Consider the following 15,144-nt stretch of genomic DNA (forward strand, 5'->3'; position numbering starts at 1 on the left):
TGTAGTAGCCTAGGCCTAATGGTCAAAATTGCTATCCAAACGACTAAATCACATCTTACTAAATCACTTACTCATTTGTTTATTATAAACTTCTCAACCACCTACCAGAGTTTAAAAAAGCACACACCATAACCTAACAGACTTGTAAAATGAATTAAGTTTATCAGCACTACATTACCCATAAATCTTGCAGAAACCCTTACGTCATCACATCGCGCATGTTTTTTGAAGTAAGAGAAGCATGGCGGCGACTGGTGCAAATGTTGTGCAAAATGTGTCTTCCTTGTCGAAATTGCAGTCTTTGAACGGAATATGTGCAATTTATAAAAAGTGCGGGCCAACATCTGCCGACGTGTTGAACAATTTTAAAGAGAAGCTCTTGAAAGGTAGGCAACCCTGTATGCGTCTTTTAATTGCAACACATATACTGTTAGCTAACAAGCTAACGTTCTCAGTACAGGGCAGTGTTAGCAACAGCCTTTTGCCCTTTAAAATTGATCGTATGCATGAATATGAAATACTAATGATACGATACCACTACGTTTACTATTTAAAAAATGGCAAGTTTGTCTCAATTCAATTGTTAGGTTGTCCAAGAGAGCTAACGGTGGTCTCTAATTTGTTGTTTCTGCCTTGCTTAGAGGCTGGTGTGAAAAATCCCAATCCCCGTAAGAGGAAAAAACAACAACCTCTGAAAATCGGTCATGGGGGCACTCTGGATAGCGCGGCCTCTGGTGTTCTTGGTAAGAGTACTGCTTCTTGCATTGATTTGGAAAATATGCTATCAAGTTAATTGTTTTCCACTTGTCTCACAGATCCTACACCCCAAAGCACTACAACCATAGAACTAATTTTGTATGCACAGGGGATGCATGATGGTAATGTCAAGGGATAGCCTTTGCCTAATGTAATTCCCTTAACCTATGGCTGTTTATAGTGCTAAATTGAACATGGTTTCATCTCTGTAGAGTCAGACCTGTTATTTTTGTCATTGCTAATTGCACCAGTTGGCCCTTCTCAGTATTTCTAATTCTTTGAGCAATGCTTGGTTGAGATATTGGTTGTTTGGACCAGTTCTTGAAATATTTTCAGTAACTACTAGAGCTGTGTAACACCTGTAATAATGGTCTGTGCTAATAGCAAGTAGTGTATTGCTGTTGCCACATTCAAGCATTTGTCTGGTTGCCCTACTCTGGTAGTGGCTTGCATAGGTCAGTAAGTAAGGTAATTGATGCACTGTGTGTATGTTACTGTCCTTGCGTTTCCTAAACGAGAAAAAAAAGTGTACTGCTAGTGCTTTCATCTTACTCTTTCAGTCTGCCCTGATCCAAAAAGAGGACATTAACTGGGTCAGTAAGCCAGTATATGTCCCTTGAGACTAAAAGCTTTTCATGCCATATTTTACAATAAAAAGGCTAGATGTATTAATTAAGTCAAGCCTGTTTCGCATACTCAGCTAATTAAGCAGACCTTGTTTCTTTGTCTTATGGTATTGTGATGATATGCCAGATGCCCCAGATGCATACTGGGTAGACCTTGTGGGGCCCTCATGTACAAAGCCTTGCGTGGAATTCGTACAAAAATGTAGAATGTGCACAAAGCTGCGAACGCCCACAAAAAAACCCTCCATCCGGATCAAGAAGAAATTTAGCACATCCACAAGCAGCACACTCCACCCTCTCTCATCCCTCAGTTACTCATTATAATACAGTGAAGAACATAAATAGGCCTAGGTCACCCCATTCTTCATATGGCAAAAGCAAGCAACAAATCAACCAAAAAGGACATTTCAGCAAATGCAGAGTTGAAGTGCTCTTATCCGATGGAAAAGCAAGGAAACTGATTTTATGGTAAATGGTCATCTTGAATTAATAACAACAGTTGAAGAGCCGCATAATCCTCGGCTCTGGGAGCAAGGACATTTAGCAGCCATGTCTTTTACCGGGTAAGCACAATGTTTTGATGGGCAGTTGAACTATATTTCAAATTAACTGCAGATTAGATTTTTAAATTCTGACATCAAATTAATTGTCCCAAGAAGCCACCCATTGAGCACCCTGCCACCTGAGGATAAATTAATCATGAGTTGATCCTTGCCACTGAATTAGTCGGCCACATTTCTGGAACACAGATCATTTGCATTTTGATGGAATGAGAATGTTTTCAGGTAACAAAGTAATTAACGGAGTCAATCACTCCGCCTGCATTGGGGAAAACAGTCTTGTCACATCTTTCGCTTTAATATTAGCTTGGTCAACCACACTGAAACTTAATACACCTGGCTGACATACAGATGATCCCGTCTCATTGTAACTGGTCTGCAAGATCCCTCTGTAATTCCCCTGTTGTCAAGATGCCCAGAGTGGGAAGCACTTGTGAGGGAACGGGCAAATGCGTGACTCCTCACAGCATCACACTCTAAAGCCAGACCCAATTCAGCACAGAGCTCTAAGAGGATAGCTTTGAAATCTTAAGCAGTTGATACGTTCTGTGGAAGATGACAAAAACAGGTGGCAGCCCAAATAATTGGTTGCAGGCCAGAGGGTCCACTATTCATTTGTCTTGTGAGCATTCCTTACACTTGACTGCACTGCACTGATCTGTTTGGATGCCTTGACTGTGGTAATTACTGTAAAAAAATAAGTAAATAAATAAATCTTCTCTGCAATGACTCTTTTTCCCCTCTCTTTCTACCCAGTGCTGATGTATACATGAAGAAATGTATCTGGGTTACTTTTTTATAATTCAAAAGCATTGTGGTGAAAACTCCGACAAAGTGCAGCGTTGTCTCTGAGCCTCAGTATTCCATTGTACTTGTCAGTAACCCACAGATTAGGGTGAATTTTTTAAAGTGATTTTAACAGTTACAACTATCTGGGTGTGATGATGTTTTGGTTGAAAAAGATTTGAGAGGGAAAGAAAAGGAAGAAAATAGTTGAATCTAAATATATTTAAGTTAATAATGGTTTAATTTCTCTTTCAGTTGTCGGGATAGGAGATGGCACAAAGATGCTCACCACCATGCTCGCAGGGTCAAAGGTGAGATTTCTAATCATTTTTAAAATCACATCATGAAGTGGAGCCTCACAGTTGCTAGTTAATAATTATGAATACACATTAGCATGTTGTGAAGAGTTTATTGATTACGATGTGATTTTTTTGGGCAGAATATAAAAATGTGACTTCACTCTGGGTTTGCTGCATCACTGCATTTTAGCCCTGCATGTTCAGAAATTATTTATTATTATTTAATATTCTATCTTTTAAACATTTGTCTTTTATTCTTGTTTTTGCTATCTTGTTGGTATGTTATGTGTTTTGTGTCCAATGCACCAACCACACCAAGTTCCTTTCCTGTATGTGTAAATGTACTTTGCCACTCAAAATAATTCTGATTCTGATAGCAGGATTGCCTTGAAATGCACTGAAGTCTCTAGCCTTTGGAACATTAGATGCAGTCCGTGATCTCATCCCTCAGTTACTCATTTTAATACAGTGAAGAACATAAATAGGCCTAGGTCACCCCATTCTTCATATGGAGATGAAATTGCAAAAGCAAAATCAGGAAATCAACCAAAAAGAAAATTTCAGCAAATGCAAGGTTGAAGTGCTCTTATCCAATGAAAAAGCAAGGAAACAAATGATATGGCAAATGGTCATCTTGAATTAATAACAAAAGAAAAGAGTTAAAAATAATTCTGATTCTGATAGCAGGATTGCCTTGAAATGCACTGAAGTCTGTAGTATTTGGAACATTAGATGCAGTCCGTGATCTCATCCCTCAGTTACTCATTTTAATACAGTGAGGAACATAAATAGGCCTAGGTCACCCCATTCTTCATATGGAGACGAAGGATTGCCTTGAAATGCACTGAAGTCTGTAGCATTTGGAACATTAGATGCAGTCCGGGATTTTAGTTTCACAAAGTTTTGGATATTTCAATCAAATTCCCTTCCATGCTCCTGAAGCACATGTGTTGATTGGCTGGAATCGTATATGGCTCCATCCGAGGCCCATTTACAGAGTCAATACTGTGAATACCAGTTGTTTTTTATTATTATTTATTTATTTTTAGCACAAAGACTGAACAGACAGCCATTGAACCGCAAGGAGCAATTTGCTGGCTTTGACAAAAACTTTTATGTGATTAGAATCACGGACTGGACTTTTTAAATAGCATTGTGTGTGTGTGTGTGTGTGTGTGTGTGTGTGTGTGTGTGTATTCAAGTGTGCATATATTTCTATGGTCATTGTTTTTTTCTCTTTAGTTATCAGCAAAAAGTGTGTTTGATCTGTTGCTGACGTATTTCACCTAATCTATAGATTATTTTCCCAGAAATACACTGCAGTGGGCGAGTTGGGAAAAGCCACAGACACGCTTGATGCTACTGGCGCTCTAGTGCAAGAGAAGAGCTACGGTGAGAGATGCTATGAGATGTATAAGAATGCTCTCACTACCCTTACCCTATTATGGATGAGGGGCCTTCACATCCAGTCCCTTAATTCCATTTAATTGTATTTATATAGTGCCAAAACAATCAAATTGCCTCAAGCCGTTAAAACCTACCAGCTTGTCCAGATGTGAATTTGAACACTTCTGGCAGTAACCATAATGGTGGCTCCCTGACAGGTGTGATGCTTGCGATTGCCAAATGTGTATAAGAGTTGCATGCGTCACGCTGGGAATTTCATTCGAGGACAGATAAGGGAGCTCTCGTTTTTTTTGTGTCTTTTGGAGTTCATTCACACTTCCTGTGATGTCACTTCACAGATCACGTGACCAGAGAGGCCCTGGAGGAGCATCTGCAGAAGTTCACTGGAGACATCATGCAGGTCCCTCCTCTGTGAGTCATCTCCCCTCAGCCCGTGAGTCCGACGCTTGAGTGAACCACAGAGAGAGAGAAAGGTCGTGTTCCACAGTGACCCAGAACAAACCCGCCAACCCAGGGGGCTTGCTTTCCCTTTCTGTGGTTCTGCAGATGTACCGCTTTGACGATCAAAATGAAGGATGACCCGCCATCCCCATGGAAACCAGTTACAGTTCAGTAAATCACAGAGTACTTAAAAAACGCCTATGGAACCGGTGCTGCTGTCAGTGCTGGGAGGAAGGAGATGATTGGGGATGTGAGAAACAGCCTAATCTCCAAACGCAGGCTCGGTGCACATGAAAGCATGAGCAGTAGGGCTCTGGTCTGCTCAGAGCTCCCAGGTGCTGATAAGGCTCCGTGCCATGGATTATGATTCATCACCTATTAGAAATGGAGATGATTCTAGAACTTGTCTACGCATGTAGATTTAGTTTTTCTTTTTTGCCTGCTATGCTGGCAGTCCAGTCCTTAGGGTAGGGCCTTCCTGCCTGTGTGCTTACCTCAGGCTAGAGCCAACGTGACTGGGTTTCCCATGCCTATAACACATTCAGAGGTTAATACACAAAAGTCAGCTGATTAAAATAGAAAGATATCCAATTCAAATTTTATAGGAAAAGCAAGACCTTCATTTTAAACAAAATTCAGTGAAAATATTACAGCTAGTATGATTAAGTTGATAAAAGTAGTTGATAAAAGTAGTAGAGAAAATGTAATAGTGTAGTATTAGACGATGTCAGTTGTTTATCACTTAATAATTGACTGGGAAAATAATGGGACTGGGTTTGATTGGGAAAAGAAGACAGCTGGCTTGTGAAACAATGAGGCCTCAATTCAGCAATAGCAATACCATAGAAATTCATTGAATGTGTTTCAAACACACACACACACACACACACACACACACACACACACACACACTCACTCTGTCTCGTTCACACACACACACTCACACACACACACACACACACATACATCAACAACTGTTTATAGACCTTCAACAGCCTGACCACCAGACCCGTTTCTCTGACTGAAACCAGCCCCTCTACTAGGCTATAACGGGCAGCTGTGGAAAGCACCCTCCCAGCATCCCGCTCTCAGAGTTGGCACCGGCGCCGCTCTAACCTGGCACAGACTGCATTACCAGTGGCTAATTGCCTAATTACTCAGAATAATATGATAATGTTATGGCAGGGCGGTAGGAGTTTGGACTGGGGAGGAGGATGATGTGTGGGGACAGAGAGTGCGGCGTACTCTTACGAGGTTTTAAAATCATTAGCAAAGCTGCTGTACAAGATGAGTGTGACGTTCAGCGGTCAACAGTTACAGTTCGCGTAGGGGACGGTGTTTGTGTCGCCTTTGTTATTAATAACATCAGCTCTATTTTTTATGTTGGTTTAATTTGCCTAAAAGGCTACAATGATCTTATGTGAGTTGTTCAGATATTTATGAGATTTGTCTTGCCATTTGTATGTGAATATCACCATTTGATGTATGGAACTTTTGGGTGTATCTAGAAGTCTCATTTTTTAAAAGCATTTTCAGTCTAGTGTTTGAGGTAATTGCTCAAAAAAATATTTCAAAGAATACATGCTACGCAGTGTTTTATTAGAAACATGGAAAAGTGCCATTTTCCTGTGTCACATCTCAACATTTGTTGTATTTTTGTAACCAGAAGTGCACTGTAAAATGCATTCTTTTGAAATACATCACATGACAATATAGAATTATACACATGATCTGTCAATCATAGTGAATGTTTACCTTGTGTTCCGCCTGCACAGCTACTCGGCTCTGAAGAAGGATGGCAAGCGTCTGTCTGTGCTCCTGAAGCAGGGCCATGAGGTGGAGGCCAAACCCGCCCGGCCCGTCACCGTCTACAGCCTCGCGCTCACAGCCTTCACCCCGCCGCTCTTCACCTTGGGTAAATGAGTGAGTGAGTGAGCGAGTGAGTGAGAGTGTGAGTGAGTGCAATTTGACATGCAGTGGTCACCAGGATAGTGTGTGTGTGTGGTTTGTATGTATACTGTACATCTCACTCTTATACCCTTATACACACATGTAGAGCGTGGGTAGAGGATTTATATGGTAATAAAAAAAAATAGGCCTTTTAGTCGTAGTTTTGTGAACTCTGAGATCTGTATTTGTTTTCCTGAGACCTTCAGAGTTGCTATTTGATTGTGATTGACATTCTGATTAATGTATTTATGTATGTTTGATTTGCTTGTAATCTGCCGATTCTAAAGCCATTGCACATCTATGTGATATTTTCTTCAGCATTCATACTATAGCTGAAAATGTTGTCTTACATTTTCCACCCCATCTCTTGCCATTAAAATAGCAAGTGATCAATAGTCTTTTCAAGGAAGTTTTTTAAGATTATTAGAAGCAAAAAATATGCAAGGATAAATAGACGAAAAAAGTGAGGTGTGTTTTTGGAGAATGTGTCGCATTCCAATCCTGAAAAGCATTAACACTGTCCTTGTACTGCCGTGGAGATAGCGTTACCAGTGGCTAATTGCCTTATAACTCAAGATAACATGCCAATGGTTTGACAGCTGTGTGTGCTTTAGTGGGCTGAGTTAAATGATACTCACAGAAGGGGGCACTACTCAGTGTTGTGCCGTTATTAAGGGCATATTTCAAACCTCATCCCAGAGGTGAAGCTTGGCGTTAAGGGTCACGGTGTGGGTGTACTGCGAGTACTTCAAAACATTTCTTTTTACTTTGTCCCTGCAGACATAGAATGTGGAGGAGGATTCTACGTCAGGAGCTTGGTGGATGACCTTGGAAAAGGTAAAAGAGTCTCTGCGTCTCTTTCAACTTGCAGTATTACTATATAGCAAAACCACTTTGAGAGCCCGCTCTCTCGCTTTCTTTCAATCGACAGAATTATGAGTATATTGCCAAAAGCACTCTACATTTTCTCTCTCTGTGTATATTGCCTGACCATTTAAACCCTTTCTCTCTTCCTCTTTCTGTTGTCAAGAGGATTGATTCAACTAATGCATACGTCTGTGACCTTGCACTTTCCCCGACAGCCCTGTCGTCGTGCGCTCACGTGCGTGAGCTGGTGCGGACCAAGCAGGGCCAGTTCACCCTGGACGAGCACATGCTGAAGGAGGAGCAGTGGACCCTGCAGGACATCACCGCCGCCCTCCAGCCCTGCCCCCCGTCCGACAAGCAGCAGCCGCAGGGGCCAAACGGAAAAGTGAAGCCCAACAACGACAGCAAAGCGCTTTCCCAGCCCAGCTCAACGGAGCAGGCAGAGGATGGCACAGAAGAAGCCAATAGCAGGGACTGACCAGTAGGGGGAGGTCCAGAGTCTGTGTCTCTCTTTCTCTGTCAGGAAGTCTGAGGCATTGTTGGTTGGGAGGAGGCTAGGGGGGGTGGTTGTGTGACCTGCTCTGACTGCGACGGTCTCCACCCTGAGTTTGACCTTATGAGTTCATTCTCTGCCTCTGCAGTGTTCTGCATCCTACGTGGAAGCCACAAGGAGCCCACAAGGAAGTTATTAGGGTCCAAATCGGATACGCTCGTGAGGTGAAATTTTAAGTTAAATGTTAAGTGAGTTGAAGACAACTGGGCTGAAATTAGTTATGTTTTTGAGATGATTTTTTTAATTTAAATATTAGGAGAGCAGTGGACCACTTAAGTAAAAAATGCTGCCTGATTTTATTTTTTTTCGCAGCTAATAACTAGTTCAACAGCACTTAGGCACTGATGTTGTGTGTTTGTTTTGTCACAATTATATCAGCCTCCTCATGCATCCTGGTCCTCCTCCTCCTCATCAGATTAATGTGGTTAAAATCCGGCTTGGTTCGGTATGTCTGTACAGAGCAGCAGCAGCAACAACAGCAGCAGCATCGGTGGTGTGGTATGGGAGGGGATGAAAACTGGCCTGCTCCATCAGAGCCTCGCTAAGCCACAGCCGGCGCTTGTACATGCTGATTGGTGTAGCAATAACGCCTTTAATCTGCCTCCCTCCCCTCGGCTGTGGGTCACATCCCTAAAGCAGCAGTCGCCCCCACCCCTCACACATGCAAGACTTAGATGATTATTTTTATGTCCAAGATCCCAGCTGTTGACATGATGTCATGATTATGTAAGAGATGTTGATGTACAGAAGTAGAAATTATGTTGATTTTTTTTTTTTGTCTTTGTGTATGTGTTATGAGGAGGATTAAAATACGTCTAAAATGTTCATTATGAATGTGCAAATGTGACTTTTTTTTGTATGTAAGTATTACAGTACAAAAGGATAACGAGAATGCAAAAAACTCTAACGTACTTGATGGGAATTGGAGTTCATGAATATCAAGGAATGTTGCTGATGGGAGTGAGAGCCTTGGGAATGAAAACAATTTGCTGCTCAAATGCTGACCTCTGCACGATTCTCCATCTTGTGGTTGCCACGAAACATGAATAAATATTTGCCTTCACTTCTAATTAGAAAGCCATTCGTTGCTGTGAGGATTTAGGGGGGAAAATGCAAATAATGTCAACTACCCACTGTGTCTCCAGCATATATTTTCATATATTGCTTGTTATTCTGTTATGTATGCAGGATTTGGCATACCTCCTGATTTATATTCAAACAAAAGTCCTCATGGTCCCCTCAACATTGATGACTGATTGACAGGTGTGGTTTAAGTGGTTTGGGATTACAGTAGGAGACGGTTGATTGACTGATGGTATGGGTCGTGTTGGTGCGTGAGGTGGCAATGGCTCCTGAGGGTACTGAATGGACGGATGTTAGGCTGGCTGTGCTCTCTCTCTCAGGCTAATCTCCATCACCCGGACGCTAATGGGATCACCGTCAAATCTCCCTGGCCCTCAAATTACTCCGCCTGACTCCTGCTTTTAACAGGCATTAGTCATAATAAACACTGAAGGGGGGGGGGGGGGGGGTACACACACACACATAAACACACCACTGCCAGAAGCCAACTGTTGGGGCACCCAACAGCCCCTCTACTTCTCCAAAGATTTTCCCATCTTATCAATCTGTGTTTCACAAATTTTGATGCGATTGTGGAGCTACTGAAAGACCAGCCTGAAACATGTCTGCTAAAATGAACTGGGATTGGCCTGGGAAGTACACGCCACCTGGTGGCACTGTCATGCTCCAATTCCACGCCACACATTTAGATACAGGACAAAAAGAGGCAAAGTGAGTGTGTGTGTGTATGTGTGTGTGTGTGTGTGTGTGTGTGAGTGAAGTGTATTTATGTGTGTTTGTGCACACAGGCACTGGAGGTTCTCCACGTTGCATGAGTACATTCAGTCCCCCTGACAAGTACAAGCTTGCCATCTCCAAACGACCCATTCCTCCGCATAACTGAGTGCAGCATTCTCTGTAGCCTCCGGCACTTTTCCTGCGCTGCGCGGGACCTAGTAGGCATGCTGAGCTCACCTCACTGGAGGGGCTCTGGGACCTCTGCCACACCAAACCCTGTGTGCTGTGCTGCAGAGTGCAGGGGAGAGAGAGAGAGAGGTATCGATGTGTCGTAAAAAAAAACCAGGAACGACAACATGCCTTACCTGCCAGTTTATGGCCCTAAAACACACACTCACACACACATCTGACATGTTTTGTTTAATGAATTTTGTCTTGACACGTGAATTTCATCATCAGGGATGTTTCTGCCTGACTGGTATGATATCTGCTTTCAACAAAGGAGCACGCCGCTATTGTTAGCATGCCAGAGAACACACTGTGTAGAAAAGCTCAACACTTACAAGAATGCATCTCTTTGAATATGTTGTCATATCAGTCTACAGTGGGTTTTATTGAAGATTTGCACAAAGAGCCGTGCATGTGCCCTGAGACGTCCACTCCCCACACAATACTGTCCTTTATCAATTCACTGAGATTCGAATGACGTCGCTTTGTTTTCACAATGCGAAGCCTTAATTGCAATTGTTCCTCTCACAGGCGTTTCTGAAAAGAGGAAAGTCTAAAAAGAGTACACCTCACATTGTCTGCAGCACAAACAGCATAACTACACAGCCCTGACTGAATGGGGCTCTGATGACGGGAGTGAGCCACAAAGTATAACCCTGCTGGTAATGCATACCTTCGAGGTCCAGGGAGAGCAGGATACAGCAACTTCTTCCCTCCGGGGTTGGCAGCCAAAGCCTCATGTTTTAGGATAACAGCTACAAAAGGGGTACAGTGGTATTAGATGTAACGATGCTGAACGATGTCAGTGATTATTGATTTGAAGATAGCCGAATCCATTCACATAAGATTAGATGAATGGGACACCCTGATTGGCTGAACCACACATACTGAATGTGTCTCTCCCGAGGTACCCAGAGCTCATAGTCATCTAAAGAAAAACAACAGTAATTGCGTTATGAGCATTCACATTAACATAGCGAAATGTGATTAAGGCAAGCTTTGATTGAGCTGTTTTAGGAATACTGGTCAATCAGACTCGCTGTGAACCTTAACAATGGAGGGCCCTTTAAGGACTGAAACTGGCCTCTTCGCATGCCTGCTTTCTTCTGGCCCAAACTGGTATTTTTTTTTCTCTCAAGCCTGAGCTGAACTGAGACGTGGGCACAGGGGAGTCCTTCCAGCGCACGCCGCCCACCTCTCACTGCCCACAGCACAGATGCCCAAAATCCTACCCATCCCGCCCATGTGGAAGAGCAGCCCACCTGCACAGCAGCCCACACATCTCTTTTTGCCATTGTGTGAGTTACTCATGGTCACGACAGCCAGAGCAGGCTACCTCCTCTCCTCCCTTATGTGCTGATGGTGTGGAGGAGGAACCATATGCCAGTAGAGCTGAGAGGTGTGCTGCTTATAAAAGCCACTGCAGGCAGGCAGGCAGGCAGCAGAGCTGTGGAAGAATATAATTAAATGGCTCAGGGAGGGGGTGGGTGGTGTTCCTGGCTTAAGTTATCTTTCATGTTTTTTGTTTGTGTGTGTATGTGTGTGTTTGTGTGTGTGTGTGTGTGTGTGTGTGTGTGTGTGTGTGTGTGTGTGTGTGTGTGTGTGTGTCTGGATAGGGACTTACCAATCATCATTTTGAGCAGTCTTCAGCCACCAATTTACCTAATAGATTTGTCACGGCTCGGTTGCCATGGCTGGATGTTCAGTGATGAGTGAAAGCCAGAAGATGGGGCAAATATCACAGATAACTGTGGCGTGGCCTGGATGAGTAGGTGATGGGATTATCAGTGATCTGTCACTGAGCTTCCTCTCTGCATTGCTGGCTTATCTTTGTCCACTAAAGCTCAGTGGCATCAGTGCATTCAGTGTCCAACAAGCTGACTATGTAACAGTGCCTCATCAGACTGGAAGTCGGATTTGCCACTATTACATTCTTCCGAAGAGTTACACTGTAACCAGAAATTGCAGTTTGATTGCTGGTGAAGAAGTTTTAGTATTTATACGGCATGGTCTCATTCTAAGTTAACTCCATCAGCGGATGGAATAGGGGTTCTAATGATAAACAATGAAACTGGAACTAATATTTAAGATGCAGGTCATTTAATTTGGCCCAGTTCATGCCACGAAGCGTGTAATAGATATTAAGTTAATAAAATATAGCCAATTAAATCATCTTAATTTGTTACCCAACATTAATAAAAGGTTGACACATTGCGATTACATCACCACATTAGGCTGAGGACACAATGCTTTATTGTGCTTTCATGATGATTGAAAACTTTGCATCCAATTTTAGTTTTTATAGCGCGGATAGTTATTAAGAGCCCTTGCCCATATGGCCCTTTCAGGTCATCAGTCAATGATGTTATCAGTGAATGTTGGACCAGTTTCTCCCTCTTCTCCAGATGCCGCAATGAGGAGGACTGCAGCTTTTAATCGGCCCTGTCTCTTTAAAGTCTAAATGCCTCCAGTGCGCCTGCGCACCCTCCTCTGTGTTGAGTTTTCTCCAACCTGAGGAGCAGCTAGCGACCCTCCACTGGCGTTGGCTAATTCGGCTTTAGTATTGAGGGTGGTCGTGGGATCAAAAACGCGACGTGCTGTGCGTATTTTCCTCACGGACGGGAAGGAACGGTTACGATAAGAAAGGCCGAGGAGTCAGCCTCGCCACGCTTGGGCAAGTCCAATGCAGAAAATATGAGTAAACGGTATAATTATCTTGGCTGGCCAAATCCCTTAACGCCACAGACAACACCAGCAACAACATCCATGTTACTGGCTCCTGCTGCAATCCTGCTTTGGTTCCGGAGCTACAATTAAAAGGGACTAGCCTGTCTGCTATTGTTCCTTTTATTTTGGGAAAGGACGAGGTTTTGTCTCCAGGCGCTCATATACGCGAATACCAGTCTCACAGCTTTATGTTGTAAACGCAAATAATCCACCAGTCTGTTAGTTGGATGTTTACGCTTTAAAATGGCTGCTGAACGGGATATTTTGGAGCAGAATGAAGATCTAGAATAAGATGCCGTGAGTGTTATCTTGTCCGTAAGACTTTTCTTATAGGGGACAATGCGCCGCTTCCAACATTTTTGAAGCATTGTGCGCTTTAGAGAATTTTCCACCCGTAACTGCAGGAGGTAACGTAGGAAATTCCTTCTGTTGTTCGAAACACAATGAGGCGAGCCATCATTTATACCTGTAGTCATATTTGAATATTTGTATTCATCGGTAATACATGGAATTTTCTTTACTATGTTTTCGTCGTTGGAATGGTTGAGTTATAGCGTTCGCCGAGTCCTGTAACAGTGTAGATTATGTCTGACAGAATTTTCCTGATCAGTTTCTGAATGGATCCCCCAGCTAATTGAAACAGTCTGGGTACCACGAAAGAGACTCGGCTTCGCCTCTACTCATCAGAAGGCCTTGCTCGCTGCCTCCACACAGCAGGAAAATGGATGGTGGGAAAATGCTAAGAACTGAGCTGCTTTTTCTAAGACAGAGGACATACACGAGCTCTGGACTGCAGGACGTCAACAGATATTTATTGTTGTGCGTTATGTTCTACCTGGTGCTCATCACGCACGCCTCTCCCTCGAAAACCTGTGACAAAAACTGTCTCTCCGGGAAATGCATCAATGGGACATGCGTTTGCGACCGAGGATGGGTAGGAGACCAGTGTCAACACTGTCAGGGCCGGTTCAAGTAAGTACCCTTGCTAACACACCTGAGATGTTACCCGACCCTTTTCACATCACATTTGAAGAGCGTTCGCACTTTCACCCACAGCTGAATGTGGCTTCCCCTGTCTACAATGGTTTGGATAGAACTGTCATCCAGAATGTATTTGCCACATTGTTACACCATCCTCTGACAATATCAGTTGTGACACATTGTAGCAAGTGGTATCTCTTCTCATTACCATTAATTGATTGAGGGAGAGCATTAGGGCACCTTTCAACACGGCTCATTTTCAAATCTGTGCTCTGCCCCCAACCAATTACTGGAACAACATCTGTTAAAGATAACCCTGGGCTATCTTTAACTTAGAAGCCATTTGATCTTAAGTTCACCCTCCAGATACAATACCTACAATTTCTAGGCATTTTCAATCTCTGAAGGCACCCACAGGCTTCATTCTCTAAAAAAAAGGCGCCACCAAGCATATGAACGCAAATAAAACAGATCTTTAATCTAGTGTACTATTGATTACTAGTATGAGAAATAGCCTAGCTTGGACATGTTATTTCCCCCCTTTTTTACGTTTGCCCCAGATAGTAGAAGTGGAGGATTGTGGCCAATTAAAAGCATGTCTTCCAAGACGGGCTATGATGAATGGATTCCATCTATGTGGCTGTATTCCAGTGCCAGGCTGTTAACCTCGGATGTTACGAGATTTTCCACATGTTGTGGCCCGCTCTGAGTTCAGCCTTTACTGTACGGGCCCAGGAGCTGTTCTTGTGTTGATAAACAGACTGACGTTAATTTAGACTAAAGGGACTTTTGTTTTAGCCCGTGCTCGGGTGAGAAAATGGGATATGTCCGGGCAAGTTAAGATCAAGTGTCGTATTGGAATATGAGATTCAATTTGTGGGCACATTTGCCTAAATTAATGCCTCACTATGCACTATCGATTGTGATGGGGCCCCATTCACAATGTGTTGTTGGGTTCACAGTAGTGATATCAGTGTCTTTTGGTTCACAGTAGTGATATCAGTGTCTTGGATGAGAGGAGCACATTCTTCTTTCCATTTTCTTTCCAAGTGGAAATCACTGATAACGGGAAAAAAACAAAAACATTTAGTGTGAGATGTAGTGAGGCGTTCTGAGAGGGGAAAAAGAGGTATAAATAAGAGCTCATTTGACAGTTGTGTGAT

At 43.0% G+C, this 15,144-nt stretch overlaps 2 protein-coding genes across 3 annotated transcripts in view; both read left to right on the forward strand.

The window, feature by feature from the left end:
- Window positions 1–241: 241 nt before the first annotated feature.
- On the forward strand, window positions 242–8,967 carry trub1 (TruB pseudouridine (psi) synthase family member 1; the record flags this gene model as incomplete). The annotated part of the gene is made up of 8 exons (XM_080835929.1): window positions 242–386; window positions 642–743; window positions 2,984–3,039; window positions 4,338–4,419; window positions 4,773–4,845; window positions 6,651–6,790; window positions 7,606–7,662; window positions 7,908–8,967. 8 exons carry the CDS (start codon window positions 242–244, stop codon window positions 8,168–8,170), a joined length of 918 nt encoding a protein of 305 aa, XP_080692055.1. The 3' UTR covers window positions 8,171–8,967.
- Window positions 8,968–12,810: 3,843 nt separating this feature from the next.
- The window catches only part of atrnl1b (attractin-like 1b), a 124,659-nt gene continuing 122,325 nt past the window's right edge, over window positions 12,811–15,144 (forward strand). For both annotated transcript variants that reach the window (XM_080835076.1, XM_080835077.1), the window contains exon 1: window positions 12,811–13,972. In XM_080835076.1, coding sequence (XP_080691202.1) covers window positions 13,722–13,972 — 251 coding nt within the window. In that variant the 5' untranslated portion in view covers window positions 12,811–13,721. The remainder of the gene's footprint in view (window positions 13,973–15,144) is intronic.

Source organism: Sprattus sprattus (assembly GCF_963457725.1).
Source record: "Sprattus sprattus genome assembly, chromosome: 3".
NCBI classification, from domain to species: domain Eukaryota; kingdom Metazoa; phylum Chordata; class Actinopteri; order Clupeiformes; family Clupeidae; genus Sprattus; species Sprattus sprattus.